The 14,738-nt window shown below is 35.5% G+C and overlaps 1 protein-coding gene across 15 annotated transcripts in view; it reads left to right on the top strand.

Annotated features, from left to right (window-relative positions):
* WNK2 (WNK lysine deficient protein kinase 2) overlaps nt 1-14,738 on the top strand; it is a 114,852-nt gene that overhangs the window by 89,805 nt on the left and 10,309 nt on the right. For 7 of the 15 annotated variants that reach the window (XM_087887826.1, XM_087887817.1, XM_087887831.1 and 4 more), the window contains 3 exons: nt 3,725-3,769; nt 5,080-5,339; nt 13,857-14,295. In XM_087887826.1, coding sequence (XP_087743952.1) covers nt 3,725-3,769; nt 5,080-5,339; nt 13,857-14,171 — 620 coding nt within the window. In that variant the 3' untranslated portion in view covers nt 14,172-14,295. Of the gene's footprint in view, nt 1-3,724; nt 3,770-5,079; nt 7,709-13,856; nt 14,296-14,738 lie in introns of those variants that run through there. The other 8 variants (XM_087887824.1, XM_087887821.1, XM_087887819.1 and 5 more) reach the window with 5 other exon arrangements.

Below are 14,738 nucleotides of genomic sequence, written 5' to 3'. Positions count from 1 at the left end.
TCTAGCTGGAGCACTTTACTCAGTTAATTTTTTATTATGACCTTATGTGACCTCAGAGATGAAGTCAACAAGCAGTTCATCAAAGCACAGAATAAATTAAAATTCCTAATGCCACTCTCAGAATAGTCTATTGATATCATGTCCAGATGCCACTAAAACTAGACTGTTCTTGATTGTATGATTATACGAATTGGCTATTCAACCAGTTATCACAAATATTTATTTTTAAGTTCGTTTTTGTAAAACAAATGCTTATTATAAGGCAAAATACTTTGGGATATTTTGGTACAATAAGGCTATATTGTACTAATGAGAAAAATCTAGGCCATAGTTACAAACAAGATAAAATAGTGCCAATATATAAAGAGATATTTATATTTAGTTAACATTCAGCAAATTCAGTATTCATTTTCATCAAACTTTTATCATTGGAACTATACATCTCTATCATTATTACAAGGGTACAAATCAAAGGCACAAAGCTACTTAAAATTCATTCTTCTTGCTCTCCATTTTCAATAAAATAATGTCAACATTTTTAGGCTTAACAATGAAAGGGTATTTAAGTATTCATAAACATCTTTGTATATGAAAACCATAATATTAAAATTCAGTTATAATTTCAAGATAAAGAAATCTAATATTCTTAGATTATTTGGCATATAAAACTTATTTGGTAGTTCTATGTGGTACTCCATGCATGATACGTATGCAGAAAATGCAAGTTCAGTGTCTGGCAATTGCAAGGAGAACTGGAAATGTTCTTCCCTAGAACCTGGGACAATTAGTGCTACTTGCTATTAAAAGTTGTGGGCATTTTTTCACCATCTATCATACTGGATAGGAGCCAATGATCTGACTCAATATAAGGCTCTTTCCAGTATAAGTATGTTCAGATTGATACCTTTAGTTGTTTTTGACAGTCAAGCTCTACAGAGCAATTATTAATGTTATGGTACCAATGTTATTAATTGCATTGGGTTTGTAGACCAATATGGTCAAAGATAGGCGAGGAACTGTTCTACAGGTAGTCCTCAACTTACAACAATTCTTTTAGTGACCGTTAGAAATTATAACGGCACTGAAAAAATTGATTTATGACCATTTTTTCACACTTATGATCAGTGTAGCATCCCCATGGTCACATGATCAAAATTCAGATGCTTGGCAACCAACTCATATTTATGACGATTGCAGTGTCCTGGAGTCATGTGACTACTTTTTGCGACCTTCTAATGAGCAAAGTCAATGGCAAGCCAGATTCACTTAACAACCATGTTAGTAACGTAACAACTATGGCAAGAAAGATTGTAAAATGGGACAAAATTCACTTAATAACTGTCTCACTTAACAGACATTTTGGGCTCAATTGTGGTCATAAGTTGAGGACTATGTGCATTCTGTTCCTCTTGTAAGTATTCATTCCAGTTCTTAGTAAGTATCTCACAGACTATAGGAAAATACTCAAAGGTTAACTTTTATCCCTAAACTGTGAAATTATTAATTGCTTTATGTGGTACAAAATGAGTCACTGATTTTTTTGGGGATGGGATACTAATTGACTTCTGGTGAACCAGCAAAGTCATAACAACGTTCTCCTTATACTTTATGGGCACATGTATGGGCACAGGGAATATAATTCTGTAGGTTACTTTAGAAAGTTGAAACCAAAGTTACACATAAGAAATTTAAGAAATCTCTTTAAAATCTGAAAAAATATTTCTAGAAAAAAATAATTTATAGTAGTTTGAGTAGAAGCTATTCTCTTTTTTTAAAAAAAGAAGGATTTAAATCTGCACATAATGCTTGGAAATATTGATCGTAATTATAAACTCAAAACCTAATTATATGACCATCTTGGCTATATGTTCTCTTAAAACTAAATTGTTGTATAGTAGTAACTTTAAAGACAGTGCAAAGTACAAACAGGTTGTGTTGATGGTTACTTACTTAATAAGATGGTTAAGGATTTACTGTCTTGTATATAAACAAAATTCATTTGCATATGGCTACTGCAAGGAAATTGTGAGAAGAAGCCACTGAAAAATTAATACATAGGAAAATATGTTAAATTTAGGCATGGTCTCATCACTGATTTTGACCATCTCTCCAAAAGGGTCCAAACTAAAATCAAAGAATTCGGTGATATTTATAGGAAGGAAGGAAGGAAAGGAAGGAAGGAAGGAAGGAAGGAAGGAAGGAAGGAAGGAAGGAAGGAAAGGATATATATCAACTGATCTTCTTTTGAGAGATTTATTATGGAGAGAAAGGAATTATGTCTAATCATATGTTCATTATAGAATGCTGTTCTTTACCACATTTTGATTCCCACATGGAGTATAACAACTAATGTAAACAATTATTTCTTTGGAGCTAGGTCCAATTCATGTGTCATATCAGCAGACATCAGTTAATCTATAGTCAGATTAATTAAGTATCTTTTTGATGTGCGCAAACATTATGGAGTCTGCTATTCCTACATGATTGAGGGTTACCAGTAGGTAGATTGAATGTAAACAGTTTAACAAGAGCCAGCAGCATCTACAGTAAAAGACGATGACGCCAAAATGACAAAACAGCTGATATGCTCTTGTATCCTGACATTTTAGTATCTAGGTCACAGCATTTGTGTGATGATATCATGATGAAGGTCTCTCCCTTAGCTAAAATTAGAATAAAATATTCAGCACAAGGCTTAGTGAGGTAAAATGTGGTTTTCTTTCTGTTTGAAAGATTGTCATGTGTAACACTCAAGCTGATCAGCACCATTGGGGTAGATAAATATAGACATGTACACACACATATACATGCATTGCTATCAAAGTTTGGAATGATTTGGGTTGTATTTGCGTGCAAAGATGGGTAATCTTTGTACCATATCAGAAACCACTTTATTAATCATAGTGGACAGCAGTACCAACATGCACCTAATAATGAATAACTCCCTAAGATACCATTGCAATATTACAAAGGCAAAGAAGGTAGGTTATATAAATAAAACAGAAAAAGAAAAATTTAAACCAGCTAGAGCTACACCAATTAATAACCTTCCTGCTGACTTTCTGTCAGAATAAATAGATCTCCTTATTTTATCTTTTTAGCCTGTTGTTAACACTGCATTGGATTCAACTGAATATTCTTAACCAAGCAGTAGGATTTTTCTTCCCAGCTCATCAAATAAATAACAAAGAATGATAGGAAATGCTATCTCCTATACAGTAGAGCTGTAAGCGTCCAAATGCAGTTTGATGATAAGATCGAGATGAAGCAATTTGTTGTCTTGCATTTCAATATATACTTTTAATTTGATGTGCCTTAGTTCTGCAGAACTGGGTCTAAAACCTGAAATAGGAAGTTCTTGCTGCCAATCTATTCTTATTTTTATCATTAACAGAGAAATCAGGTATTCCATTTACTGTGCATACAGAATAGGAACTGATTTAGAAGCAATATTTATTAGAAATATTACTCTGTCATGAAAATTGTAGGAGCCAATTAAAAATTCTGCAATGTTTTATTTTTCATACCAATAAATTTCTATAGGCTTTGAGCAGCCCCCTTATTTCTTCTTTTACACCTGAACTGCTGACTTTCTGTCTGTTCCTTCTTGCATAATGGTTATTTTTTATTGTTTAAAAATGCAGAAGACTGTCCATCAGACTCTTTTATTTTTCCCTTTTTAGTCTTACCTAACTCTATATATCTTGTATCATTTACCTTGTAGGGTCCACCCTGAAACGACTATGTCTAGGCAAAGATCACAGTAGTAGTAACTATCCCTCTCTCTTTTATTTTTGGCTTTTTGGTATTTATTTTTGAGCATGGGCTGCTTTGTTTAAATACAATCTAGTGGTTTATTTAAGAGCAGACTGCATTGATGATGGCATTTAAATTATGCTGCTTATGAATTAAATATAGCTTTGCATGTCCGTGCTGTTTTTGGGTGCATGCCTGTTGCAAGATCATAATTTCAGTATGTACATGTGTATTTTAATGAGATAAAGCTGAGTCATATGCTTGCTAATTAACTCGGCTTCCTTATAATGCTCTTTTGTGGCTGGCTGTCTAATACAGTTTAATAGTTCCTCTTCTCTGTTGAAATGCTTGAAGTACTGAACAGTCGGTGAAGAATAAATTGGGGGGAGCACTTTCACTGTTCTATTTTTCAACGAGCATAAGAATTCACATTAGTTCAATGCACGAGACGTTTTAAAGAAAGACGTAAGGTTTTATGTAAGTAAAAAAAATGCTAATAGTGTTGCTCGTGGTCTCTGCAAATTCATAATGTAGAAATCGTCATTTAGTACGTTAGTTCATTGTATGTAATACCGTTTCAATACAACTTCAAACTTTTCTGCTTCAAATTTTGGTCATTTTGAAATTAGGATACACGTTTTGAGATAATTGGGGGGAAATTATTTCAGACTCATTGGTCAATTGTCAATACTGCTTTATTTCACTTTGCTACTTAATTGGTTTTAATGCCTCTACTGTGACATATTTTGAGTAATGGTTTCAATAACAGTTGTTCCAGTTTCAGGATGTATGTATAGATATTTTTATAATTAGATTGAATAGATTTAGTTGCCATGTTTGTAGTCTTTCAAATTATGACCACGTGTGTCATTCATTACTACCACCTTGAAAGTGAATTTTTTTTTAAGAAGGAAAAGATTAGTAAAATCTTTAAACTGCATTTCAGTTCAGAACAATAAGGAAGTGCTTGGGAATTCTGCAGAAATATAAAAATTTAAATGGCTGCAAAGATACCTTTTTTTTTAGCCAATTATGACTAAAAAAGAATGAACAGGCTTCTGTGAGGAAAGAAGATATAATTCATCCTAGCTAAAATAATACTCTGAATAACAAAACTAAAATCCCTCTGAACACATATTTAAACATGTGTTTATGCTACTAAAGGGCCATTTTTGAAGCAAAAAATGTTCTTCAGAAGAAGCAGGCAATTGATTAAGCATATAGTAATTTCAGAAATACCATGAATTGTAATAAATAAACTCAAAAGAAAATGCATGTTTATATATACATATAATTGAGTCTTCTCTTTCCACAATGTTTTAGGATCTTCAGCAAACAGCCTTGTAGCATATCCAGATCCTCTACCACAAACAACAATACAGGTTCAGGTACAAGCCAACAACAGTAACAACAAGAAAGGAACCTTCACAGATGATCTCCACAAATTGGTGGATCAATGGACAAGCAAAACCGTGGGAGCTGTACAAGCAAAGCCATCCTTAAACCAACTTAAACAGAATCAAAAACGGCAAGACATGGAGCCCAAGGCTAATCCCACGCAGACACAGAATGAGACCTGTGGAGTAAGTGGCACTCCTTGAAGAGCATTACGTTTTACTTTGGGTCTGAAAGCCATTGCAAAACTGATGTTTGGAGGAGGACATAAGCTTTTTTTTTTAAAAAAAAAGCATATTCCATATAAAATCCATTTCAATTCATTGACTACTAAAAATAACTTAAGAATCTTTTTTTATCAACTTGGACTTGAGCTTGACAACATATGTATGGTTCAGTATATAACTTTTTGCAAATTGAAAATTGTGGAAATAGTTTATACACAGCAATACGTTCACTGGTAATCAAATATTGCTTGTCTTAAATAATTTCAAACAACATTGATGAACTTTATTTTACGTATTTTTCCCCAAAATATTGTTAATTTCCATAGTTGGTATATTGGCAGCAGTTAGTGGGTTTTGCAAATGACTCTGCCAATAGTCCAACTTTAGAACAGAGTAGTGATAATTGTCAATATGATCTATTCAAATGTAAGTCCCCTTTAGTTCAGTGGCTTGAACTTTTACTTTGAAGAATGAATACCTATCAAGTCTGACTGAATACAGTAGGGGGCTTCTTAATAAAATGCTTCAGATTTCATTGTAAATGATCACTTTGAGTTGAATAAATGCATAACATTTCATATAAAGAAATATATTTAAATATACCAGAGTGGCTTGAAGAAAAAGATGGGTATAATGAATTCACTTCACCATACTTCCATTATCCATTTTCAATGCTTTAGCTTATCATCTTCAACCTTACAAATTCCTGAATTCATGTAAAATATACATATATGCAAAACTAGAACCATAATAGTCTGGCTTGAACCAATTATCATCCCCCTTACTTTCTTTCCCACCTACAGAATTCAAACACAGCTATTGGGAGCAAGGCTGCTCCAATACTTTTTGAAGCTTGGTGGTATTTGAAATCAAATATAAATTAGATCCATCCTCTTTAGTATATAAGAATGGGGCAAGCCCACTGGCAGCACTGTAAACATCTGGACTGACCAAGTCATAAATAATGTGCCAGGGCCATTGAATCAGGGAAGTGTACTTATTTATTTATTTATTTGTATTTATGCAGAAATTTGTATATTTTCTGTTCCATAGAGGAGAAGCACGAGAGAAGAATCTTAATATATTTGAAAAGGAGGAGAAACATTTAATGAGTGTTGTTTATCAAGTACCAAGTGGTTTGCTTAAGCTACCTTCCTAGAATTTATTCTTCAGTCTAGGACTTCCTTGACAGATTATTGTTGCTTTTTTTTTTTTTTTTTTGACTACCACAGAACCTAAAAAGCAGTAAACAATTTTTCTGTTAAGTTATAATGACAGAAAACAATGGCATTGGAAAGACAGGGATGTATTCATGTTTACCCATGAGGAGCTAGGTGCCTTTCATTTAATTAAATTCATAGAAAACAAGTACACTTAAACATTTCTTTAAATCATAATTTTTAATTAATGCATAGTAAATTTTTAATTTAATTGCATAGTAGTGACTTCGCAGACTTCTGATATTTCATAATAAAAGATATAGATTGTACTGTTGAAAGTAGAAAAAGGATGGAGCCAAATGGAGGGGTCTGCCTTAGCAACAAGAAAAGTTCCCAGAAACATATATATATATATATTTTCTATCTGGTTACTGCAAATGGTTATATGTATGATGCTCTTTTTGAACACTACATAGCTTCCATTTTGGAAAACAAAAAGTACATATGATGACATTATTGTTTTGTTACAGCTCTGAAGCACCAATACATTCACATCTGGGAGATTAGTCAGTGCAAAAACACTATAATAACACAAAGGTTCTTAAAGTTGTGAAACCCACTAAGAGATAATTTTCTATATGATTGTTTTACTCCCTTGTCAGTCAACTAATTAAATGGAAGAAGTAGGCCTGCAGTTCCCAAGCCTGGGCAAAACGAGAGTAACACTTCAGCAACCACAGTTGCAATTGTACCGGCCCTCACATTTACTCCCCTGATACAGTCAGGATTTTGATAAAGCGGTGCCAAGCATTTCCAAAGAATGTCTGTGTATTCTAGTTAGATCTAAGAAAAGGAAAAAGTTGAAAAGTACTGTACCAGAGGAAAACAGAATTTTTATTACCGGGTTTTGTACATTCTTACAATATATATGTATACATAATTGCTGTGCAAGCAAATCTAATCACGAAAGTTGACTGCATGCTGTTTCAATGCAACTGTACTATTCTTTTCCTTATCATACACTATAAATACTACATATGTTATTTTTATTCAACAAATGGCTCTGTTCCTTTTAGCATCATCCTTTTCTCTAAGGAAAAAAAAAACTTTGTATATTTTACTTGAAAAAGCCAGTGACTCTTGGATCAGTTTCATAAAATCTTACAAGAATTCTCTTGTCCTGTTTTATTTGATATCCAAAACAGTATAAGCAGTATAGCCCACACTTCCTCCCTACTCCCTGACCCTGTGTCTAAACAGAATTTACTTTGCTTCTTTTGCACCAGGAACTCCTACAATAAAGGGCATAATTTGTCAACCTGGCTGAAAAGCATGAGCATCAGCCAACAGAGATGTGGGTTTTTTTGTTTTTGACATCAGTCATGCACAAAGGGGGCTACTACAGCTCACTATTCTTGGAATCTAATGGAATATGTGTAAAATATAACTCATTCTAGCTCATGAGTTCATCATATGGGGAATTTTCACTAATATCACTTAATCTAATAAGTAATAACTGTTAAAACAAAAAATAAGAAAATAGCATTTTGAGCTGCTGAAGGCAATTTCCTTGATTGATGGATAAGTGTAAACAAAATATAACTACATATGATGTATGTGTGTGCACACAAGCATGAGTGTAGCTAGTCAAATGAGATATGGACTTCCATGTGACTGAAAGATGGAGAAAAAAAAATAAACACAAAGTAAAATACAGGCTTGTAGCAATGCAGTAGGTACCTGTAGTCAGCACATAAGAATCACAGGACCAGCAACTCCATTGCTAAATGACAATCATTGCTAAATGACAGTGGTAAAGTGAGAAGTCACATGACCACACAGGTTTACAATATCAATTCTGGCAGCAGTCATTAAGTGAATCACAAGTCATTAAGAGCAATGTCACATGACCATGACTTGTGACTTCCTGTTGGTTTCCTTAATTGATTTTGTTTGTTGGAAGCCAGCTGTGAAGATTGCAAATGGCAATCATGACCACAAGTCATTGCAATTGTCAATGACTTGTGTGCTGGTTGCCAAGTAGCTGAATTGCAATGGGATGCTGCAATGCCCACAACTTTGAGGACCAATCATAAATTTCTTTGTTCATTGCTAGCTTAACTTCGATGAACACATGGTCAGTAAGTGGGGACTACCTGTATTATTTTAGGAGTAGCATAATATTTGAGTAGCATTTTGAATGGGAGCATAGTGCTGAGAATGAGCAAAACAAAGCAAGCCGTTCAAGATTCTAAAGTTTTCCTTTATGAATGATAAAAGGCCACATTCTTCAAACATAACTGGTTGTCTCAGATACAGATTAATATCCCATTCACAAAATGATATTTGCATCAGTCACGAACATTGGAGCACTGTGATGTAGATATACACAGTAACCATTTGAAAATATAACTCACGGATGAAATTCATAGATCAGATATAGTTACATTATATAGATATTGTAGATGCATATATGAATACAGAAGTCCATATTCAACACCTTTGCAAACTCAGGCCCTCACCACTGACAATGACTACAGAATGTAAGCCAGAAATAATTAAGAATGTTTATGATCAATTGATTTCTACAAAATTTGAACACAATTGGTAACACAATTCTGGTTACCTTAACTCAGGCATAAGTAGTTTGAAAAATAAAGTTCATACATATGGAAATTCCAACATTTCCATAGCATTGTCTTCCTGTATTTGAAAGAAGAATCATGGTTAATATAAAATCTGGCTACCAAGATCTTTAGGCATAAAGATTCAAAAATTAAAATTCAGGACACTATAAAGGCCTTAATTCTTTAATTTTTATTTTTCATAGCTGGCTTTCTAGCTCAAGGAGGCAACAATAAAAAGTAAAACAAAAATAGTGCAAATGTTGGAAAAATGGTGAAAAATCCAACTAAAGATAACTCAAATTGAACACACAAGAATTGGAAGGGATCTTGGAGGACATTTCTTCCAACCCAATACAATAATCAACTCCTTTGGCATCCCTAACAGCTGGCCATCCAGCCTCTGCCTAAACACTGCCCTGAAGGAATTTATACCCTTCCAAGGCTGTCTACTGTTGAAGAATTAGTTCTTGCCATTAAAATATTTTTCCTGCTGTCCAAACAAAATCTACTTCCTTATCATTTAAACTCTGTTCTTGTTCTGACTCCTGGGGAAAAATCTCTAACCAATTCTACCCCATCTCTTCCACAATTGTTCCCCAACTGCAATTCTTAAGACCCTGAGCCAATAAATGTGAAAGCTTTCTTTCATCTATTCAGGTAGCTAAATTTTATTTTTCTAGCCTTCAAACTTTTGTCCTTTGCAGTCCAGTTAAATATCTTGATCTTTCCTTCTCTCTCTCTTATGCCTTTTTAACTTTCTGGCTTTCTTTTTTATCTCTTCCATTTCCTCAGACTTCTGTTACCTAGACCTTCCTAAACTATATAGTTTAGTCTGTAATATTTTATCTTTCAGTTTCTCTTTTTCATTTTCTGTATCTGATGAAGACTCTTGTGTTTGGTAATTCCACTATTGTGGATATTAATCATAGATATTGTACAATGGTACTTCATGTGGCTTGCTCATTTATTCCAGCTGGTTTACCAGAACTGGAAATGTTGGTGGAATTTAATTGGCATTAATCTGCATTTAAAAGCCATGAGTGAAAATGAGAAAACAGTCATTTCCCTTCCTCCTATGATGTAATGTGTTCTTAAAACGGAGAATCGATCAAATCAGCATGGGTAGTGGCCCAACCATTGCAAATGAGGAATAATGGCCAAAAATAATCAAAACACAATTTTCTGTTCCATGGGTAATAGACTCCAATGAAAAGCCACCTACAGTGTACTGTGTTATATAAAAATGTGATTGAGTGTCCTAATGGATGATGTCATAAAGAATGAGCTTGAAGGCAACAAATCTCTCAATGTTTCTTCTTACCCTGGAGGATTCCCTCCCCCCTGGTATCATAAATCACTGATATTTTTCCTTAGCTCTGAATTTTCTGGAATAATTCTTTGCAAATCAATCAACAAACAAAGACGTTCTGAAAACCAGTCAAATGAGGTTTCATATAATGTTCATATACAATAACCACATATCATCAAGATGTCAGAGATACGTGATGGATGATCACAGTCACATCTTACTCCACAATTGCAAAAGTGTTTATACATGGGGTCCTTGCTTAATAACCACTTGTTCAGATACTGTGTCAATTGCAGTATCTCCATGGTCATGTGATTGCGGTTTGCAACTTTCTTTGCCAGCTTCCTACAAGCAAAGTTAATGGGGAAGCTGGCAGAAAATTGCAAATGTCAACCACATGACATCGAACTAATAACATTCTAGGGTTTGCCTAATAATGGCAAGTGTAACTGCCAGAATTTTCATTGCTAAACAACTTGTCGCATGAAAGCAGTGGTGAAATCTAAAATTTGTTACTACCGGTTCTGTGGGTGTGGCTTGGTGGGGGGGGGTAATGTGACTGGGTGGGCGTGGCCAATTTTTTTTTTTTACTTTTAAAACCATTTTTTACATGTAAAACCATGAAAAAAAATCCTTTCAAAAGGCTCTGACAATCCAAACTGAGTTGCCTGATCGGCAAGGCAACTCAGCTGGGATCGTCAGAGCTTGGATCGTCAGAGCCATTTAAAAGAAAAAAACTTTTTTTATTTTAAATGGCTCTGACTATCCAAGTTGAGTTGCCTGATCGGCAGGCAACTCAGCTGGGATTCTCAGAGCTTGGCTCGTCAGAGCTTGGCTCGTCAGAGGCATTTAAAAGAAAAAAAGCCTCTGATGATCGTGTAGCTCAGCTGGGCATGGGGGGCAGGGGCAGGGATTTTTGCTACCGATTCTCCGAACTGCCCACCACCATCACTACCTACTCACCCGAGCCAGTCCGAACTGGGAGCATTTCACCCCTGCATGAAAGGCTTTATAAATGTGTTGCTTAGTGATGGAAATTCCAGTCCCAATTACTGTTGTTAAGAGAGGACTACCTGTATAGAAATAAGCTCTTTTGAAATGATTTTTTTTTTTTTTTACAGATTGAGGCTAATTAACTAAGACTAGACTCTGCTAGGGTTTTAAGCTAATGTAAACAGTTGAAGTTTATATATCTAATGGGCACCAAGGTTGGGGAAAAGACTCATAGAAACAATTGTGGTGGCACAAAGGACAGGCCCATCTGCCCCAATGAAGTAGCATGAGCCAAATCCATTCTGCAAAACAACTTTATCTGTCATTAAACAGTTTTTCCAAATATATTATAAGACCACAATAGCAAATATAGTGAAATAGCCATTATTTTCAGAAGTTCTGACTCTGTGTTCATTTCTGTGGCACCCCCGTTTTCATACTTTGTTGCAAACACAAGGATATGGTTTCCATACACGTTGTTATTCTGCAATATTGAATATTCAATAATGAATATTCCTCAGATAAGAAATGTTGGTATTTTCCTTTATTAAAGAATTGAGAGGGAAAAACAGCACATTATTTTGCAGATTTAATTTACTTCTTCAACTTAATGTTTGTCAGAAACATACAACTTTTCTTTTCCAAAACCTCTTGTCTGGAGAGTAGAGCATTCTCAAAAAAGCAAAAGTTGGTCATGGAGCTATAAATTATTTATCTTTGTTCTGCTTGCAAGACTTCATATCTTGGGCTGAGACAGTTATATCAGAACTGTTTTTTTCTTTCTTAGCAACAATAAATCCCATTCTTTTCTTGAGAAATTTCTCTCAGTATAAAAAACATGCAGTATTTTTTATACTGACACCTATAAATAATGTTTTCAGATTAGTATTTCACAACGCTAATTTTGCACAGGAATTTGCATTGTGCATTGGCTTGTCGGTCTGATCTAGGAATCAACTAAGTTAAATGGCTGCTAGCCTGAGAATAATTCTACAGAATACAGTAGGATCTACAGGTCCTGCTGTCCTACAAGTCGATCCTACTCGACTTACAACCATTTGTTTGGTGACCATTCAAAGTTACAACAGCACTGAAAAAAGTGATTCATGAGTGTTTTTCACATTTACAACCAGTGCAGAATCTCCATGGTCACATGATCAAAATTTGAGCACTTGACATGTATTTATGATTGTTGCACTATCCCGGGGGTCATGTGATCGCCATTTATAACCTTCTCAGCTGGCTTCCGACAAGCAAAGTCAATGGGGACAGCCAGATTCACTTAAAGACCACACAATTCATTTACCTTCAGTGATTCACTTAGCAACTGTGGCAAAAAAAAAACCCAAAACAACCACTTTGCTTAGCAATGGAGATTTTGGACTAAGCTGAGGACTACTTGTACTTCTAGAAAATATGTCAAGAATGAAGACACCTTTACATGTTTTGCTTTTCATCTGTATACTTGTGTACTTTCTCTGCTTTAAGAATGGTTAGTCCCTGGGTGTAATTATCAATCTGATTTCATATTTACAGACCCTGGGATTTGCCTCAAAGAAAGGTTGTTCAGGGGTAGATGTTAACTTAGTGGAATCACTGTCAAAAGTTGTAAATCATTAATGAAATTAAAATTCAGATCCAGGGGGAACCAAGCAATCCTTTGGTCTATATTTAACTTCAGAGTTCTCAAAATGTCAGCTGCTCTCAGTGATCCAAAATTTCTTTCATCTAGTTTAGCTATGCCTGGATATGAAACTGACTGAAGAATTCTGTGACTATATTGAAATGTCTATTCGAGTGGTAGAAACACACCTAGGGGAGAGCCTTTACAATTATTGCAGAATTACTTAACAAGGGCAGGGAAAGGGTTAACTACTTACTACAATTGGTTGCTTTGGAAACATACTTTCCATTTTATAATATTTTATAGATGGCTAGTTTTCCAAATGTAGCCATAGGCTCTTTAAAATGTGCATTTAGCCAAAAAGTTAATCCAGCTAATATCAGCTACTGCTGGAGCCATAGTTGAAGTTGCTTTAAGGAAAGCAGTGATTTGTCACATTGATTTGTTATCAGTTCCTGCAGGGAGAAATGATGATTATTTGGTTGGGGGGGAGGGAATCCTGCTGCGCTTAAAAATGCATTGTATTCAGCTAGAACTCCCTTGATGTTTATATTAGTAACATGAGAAGGGTTAGAGCCCCACCGTGAGAAGGAGTTGTGTGTTCACTCCCGCATTGGCCATTTTTGGCCACATGAGGGAGCATGTCCAGCATGTACCCTCCAAACAGGGTGAAAGAGATGGGTTGACAATGATAATTTCTATGAACTGTTCTGTAAAAGAGGAAACAAGAATTACAGCTACACTTTCTTATGTTTGCTTTTATAGGTTAATGCAGCAAGAACAGGAATGGGGAAAAAGTGTGTTGTTCCAGTGACTTGTCCACTGTCAGCTGCATTAACTTCTGGAGTTCCACCATCCCAGCCAGTGCCTATGCCAGGTACTCTCCTAACTGGCCCAGTCAAACCTTATGTGATGCCTCTTGGTCAGTATGGAGGAGTTCTCCCTACGACCTTCTTTGGAGTGCCCTGGTCGGGCCCAACCACCCAGCCGGGGATGAGAGGAGGCCAGAGCATTGCACAGTTTCCAGCTCTTGGCCCCAGTAGCTTCCAGTTGTTTCCGGTGCCCCTGCAAAGGCCCTAATTTGGAATGACCTCAGTAGCTGACTTCCAAATGGCAACCATCCAGTGCTTAGCTCCTAGGCAATCTGTTTCTCCCTGCTGGCCCCATTCAGGCTCACTAGTTCATTAGCCATGCCCCCCTCAGGCCGGCCCGGTGGAATGCTTTCCACCAATCTGTGTGCTCTTTGGCTATCCTTCCTTCTCCTTCATTGCCGAAGACGGTTGAGATTCTTCTCTGGTGTTTGAAACAGCTACGTTCAACACTAACGTACTTGAATGGATGGGTAGGAGAACAGTACTGATCTTACAAGAGTATAGTGCCTTGAATTCAAGCTTTTCAGTTCAAACTGGGAAGGTTAAAATAATCACAACAATAACTGAAAGGTGTACTTTATTTACAAACTGCTTGGGAAAGCTTAACTTTTTTATTTGCAAAAATGCAAAGATATAAATTGAATGGTGACAGTTTACATCTGAAATTCTTGACCAGTTTTATTTTCTCCTGTTAAATGCTTTTAATTTTAACCAGCAGTTAAATGGCGTGTTTGGTAGTTTAAATTTTTAACCCCCTCTCTGACTGGGGCTCCAG

Source organism: Pantherophis guttatus, chromosome 2 (genome assembly GCF_059756535.1).
Source record: "Pantherophis guttatus breed Tessera chromosome 2, ASM5975653v1, whole genome shotgun sequence".
In the NCBI taxonomy this organism is placed as follows: Eukaryota; Metazoa; Chordata; class Lepidosauria; order Squamata; family Colubridae; genus Pantherophis; species Pantherophis guttatus.
This window is presented reverse-complemented; position numbering and strand designations above follow the sequence as displayed.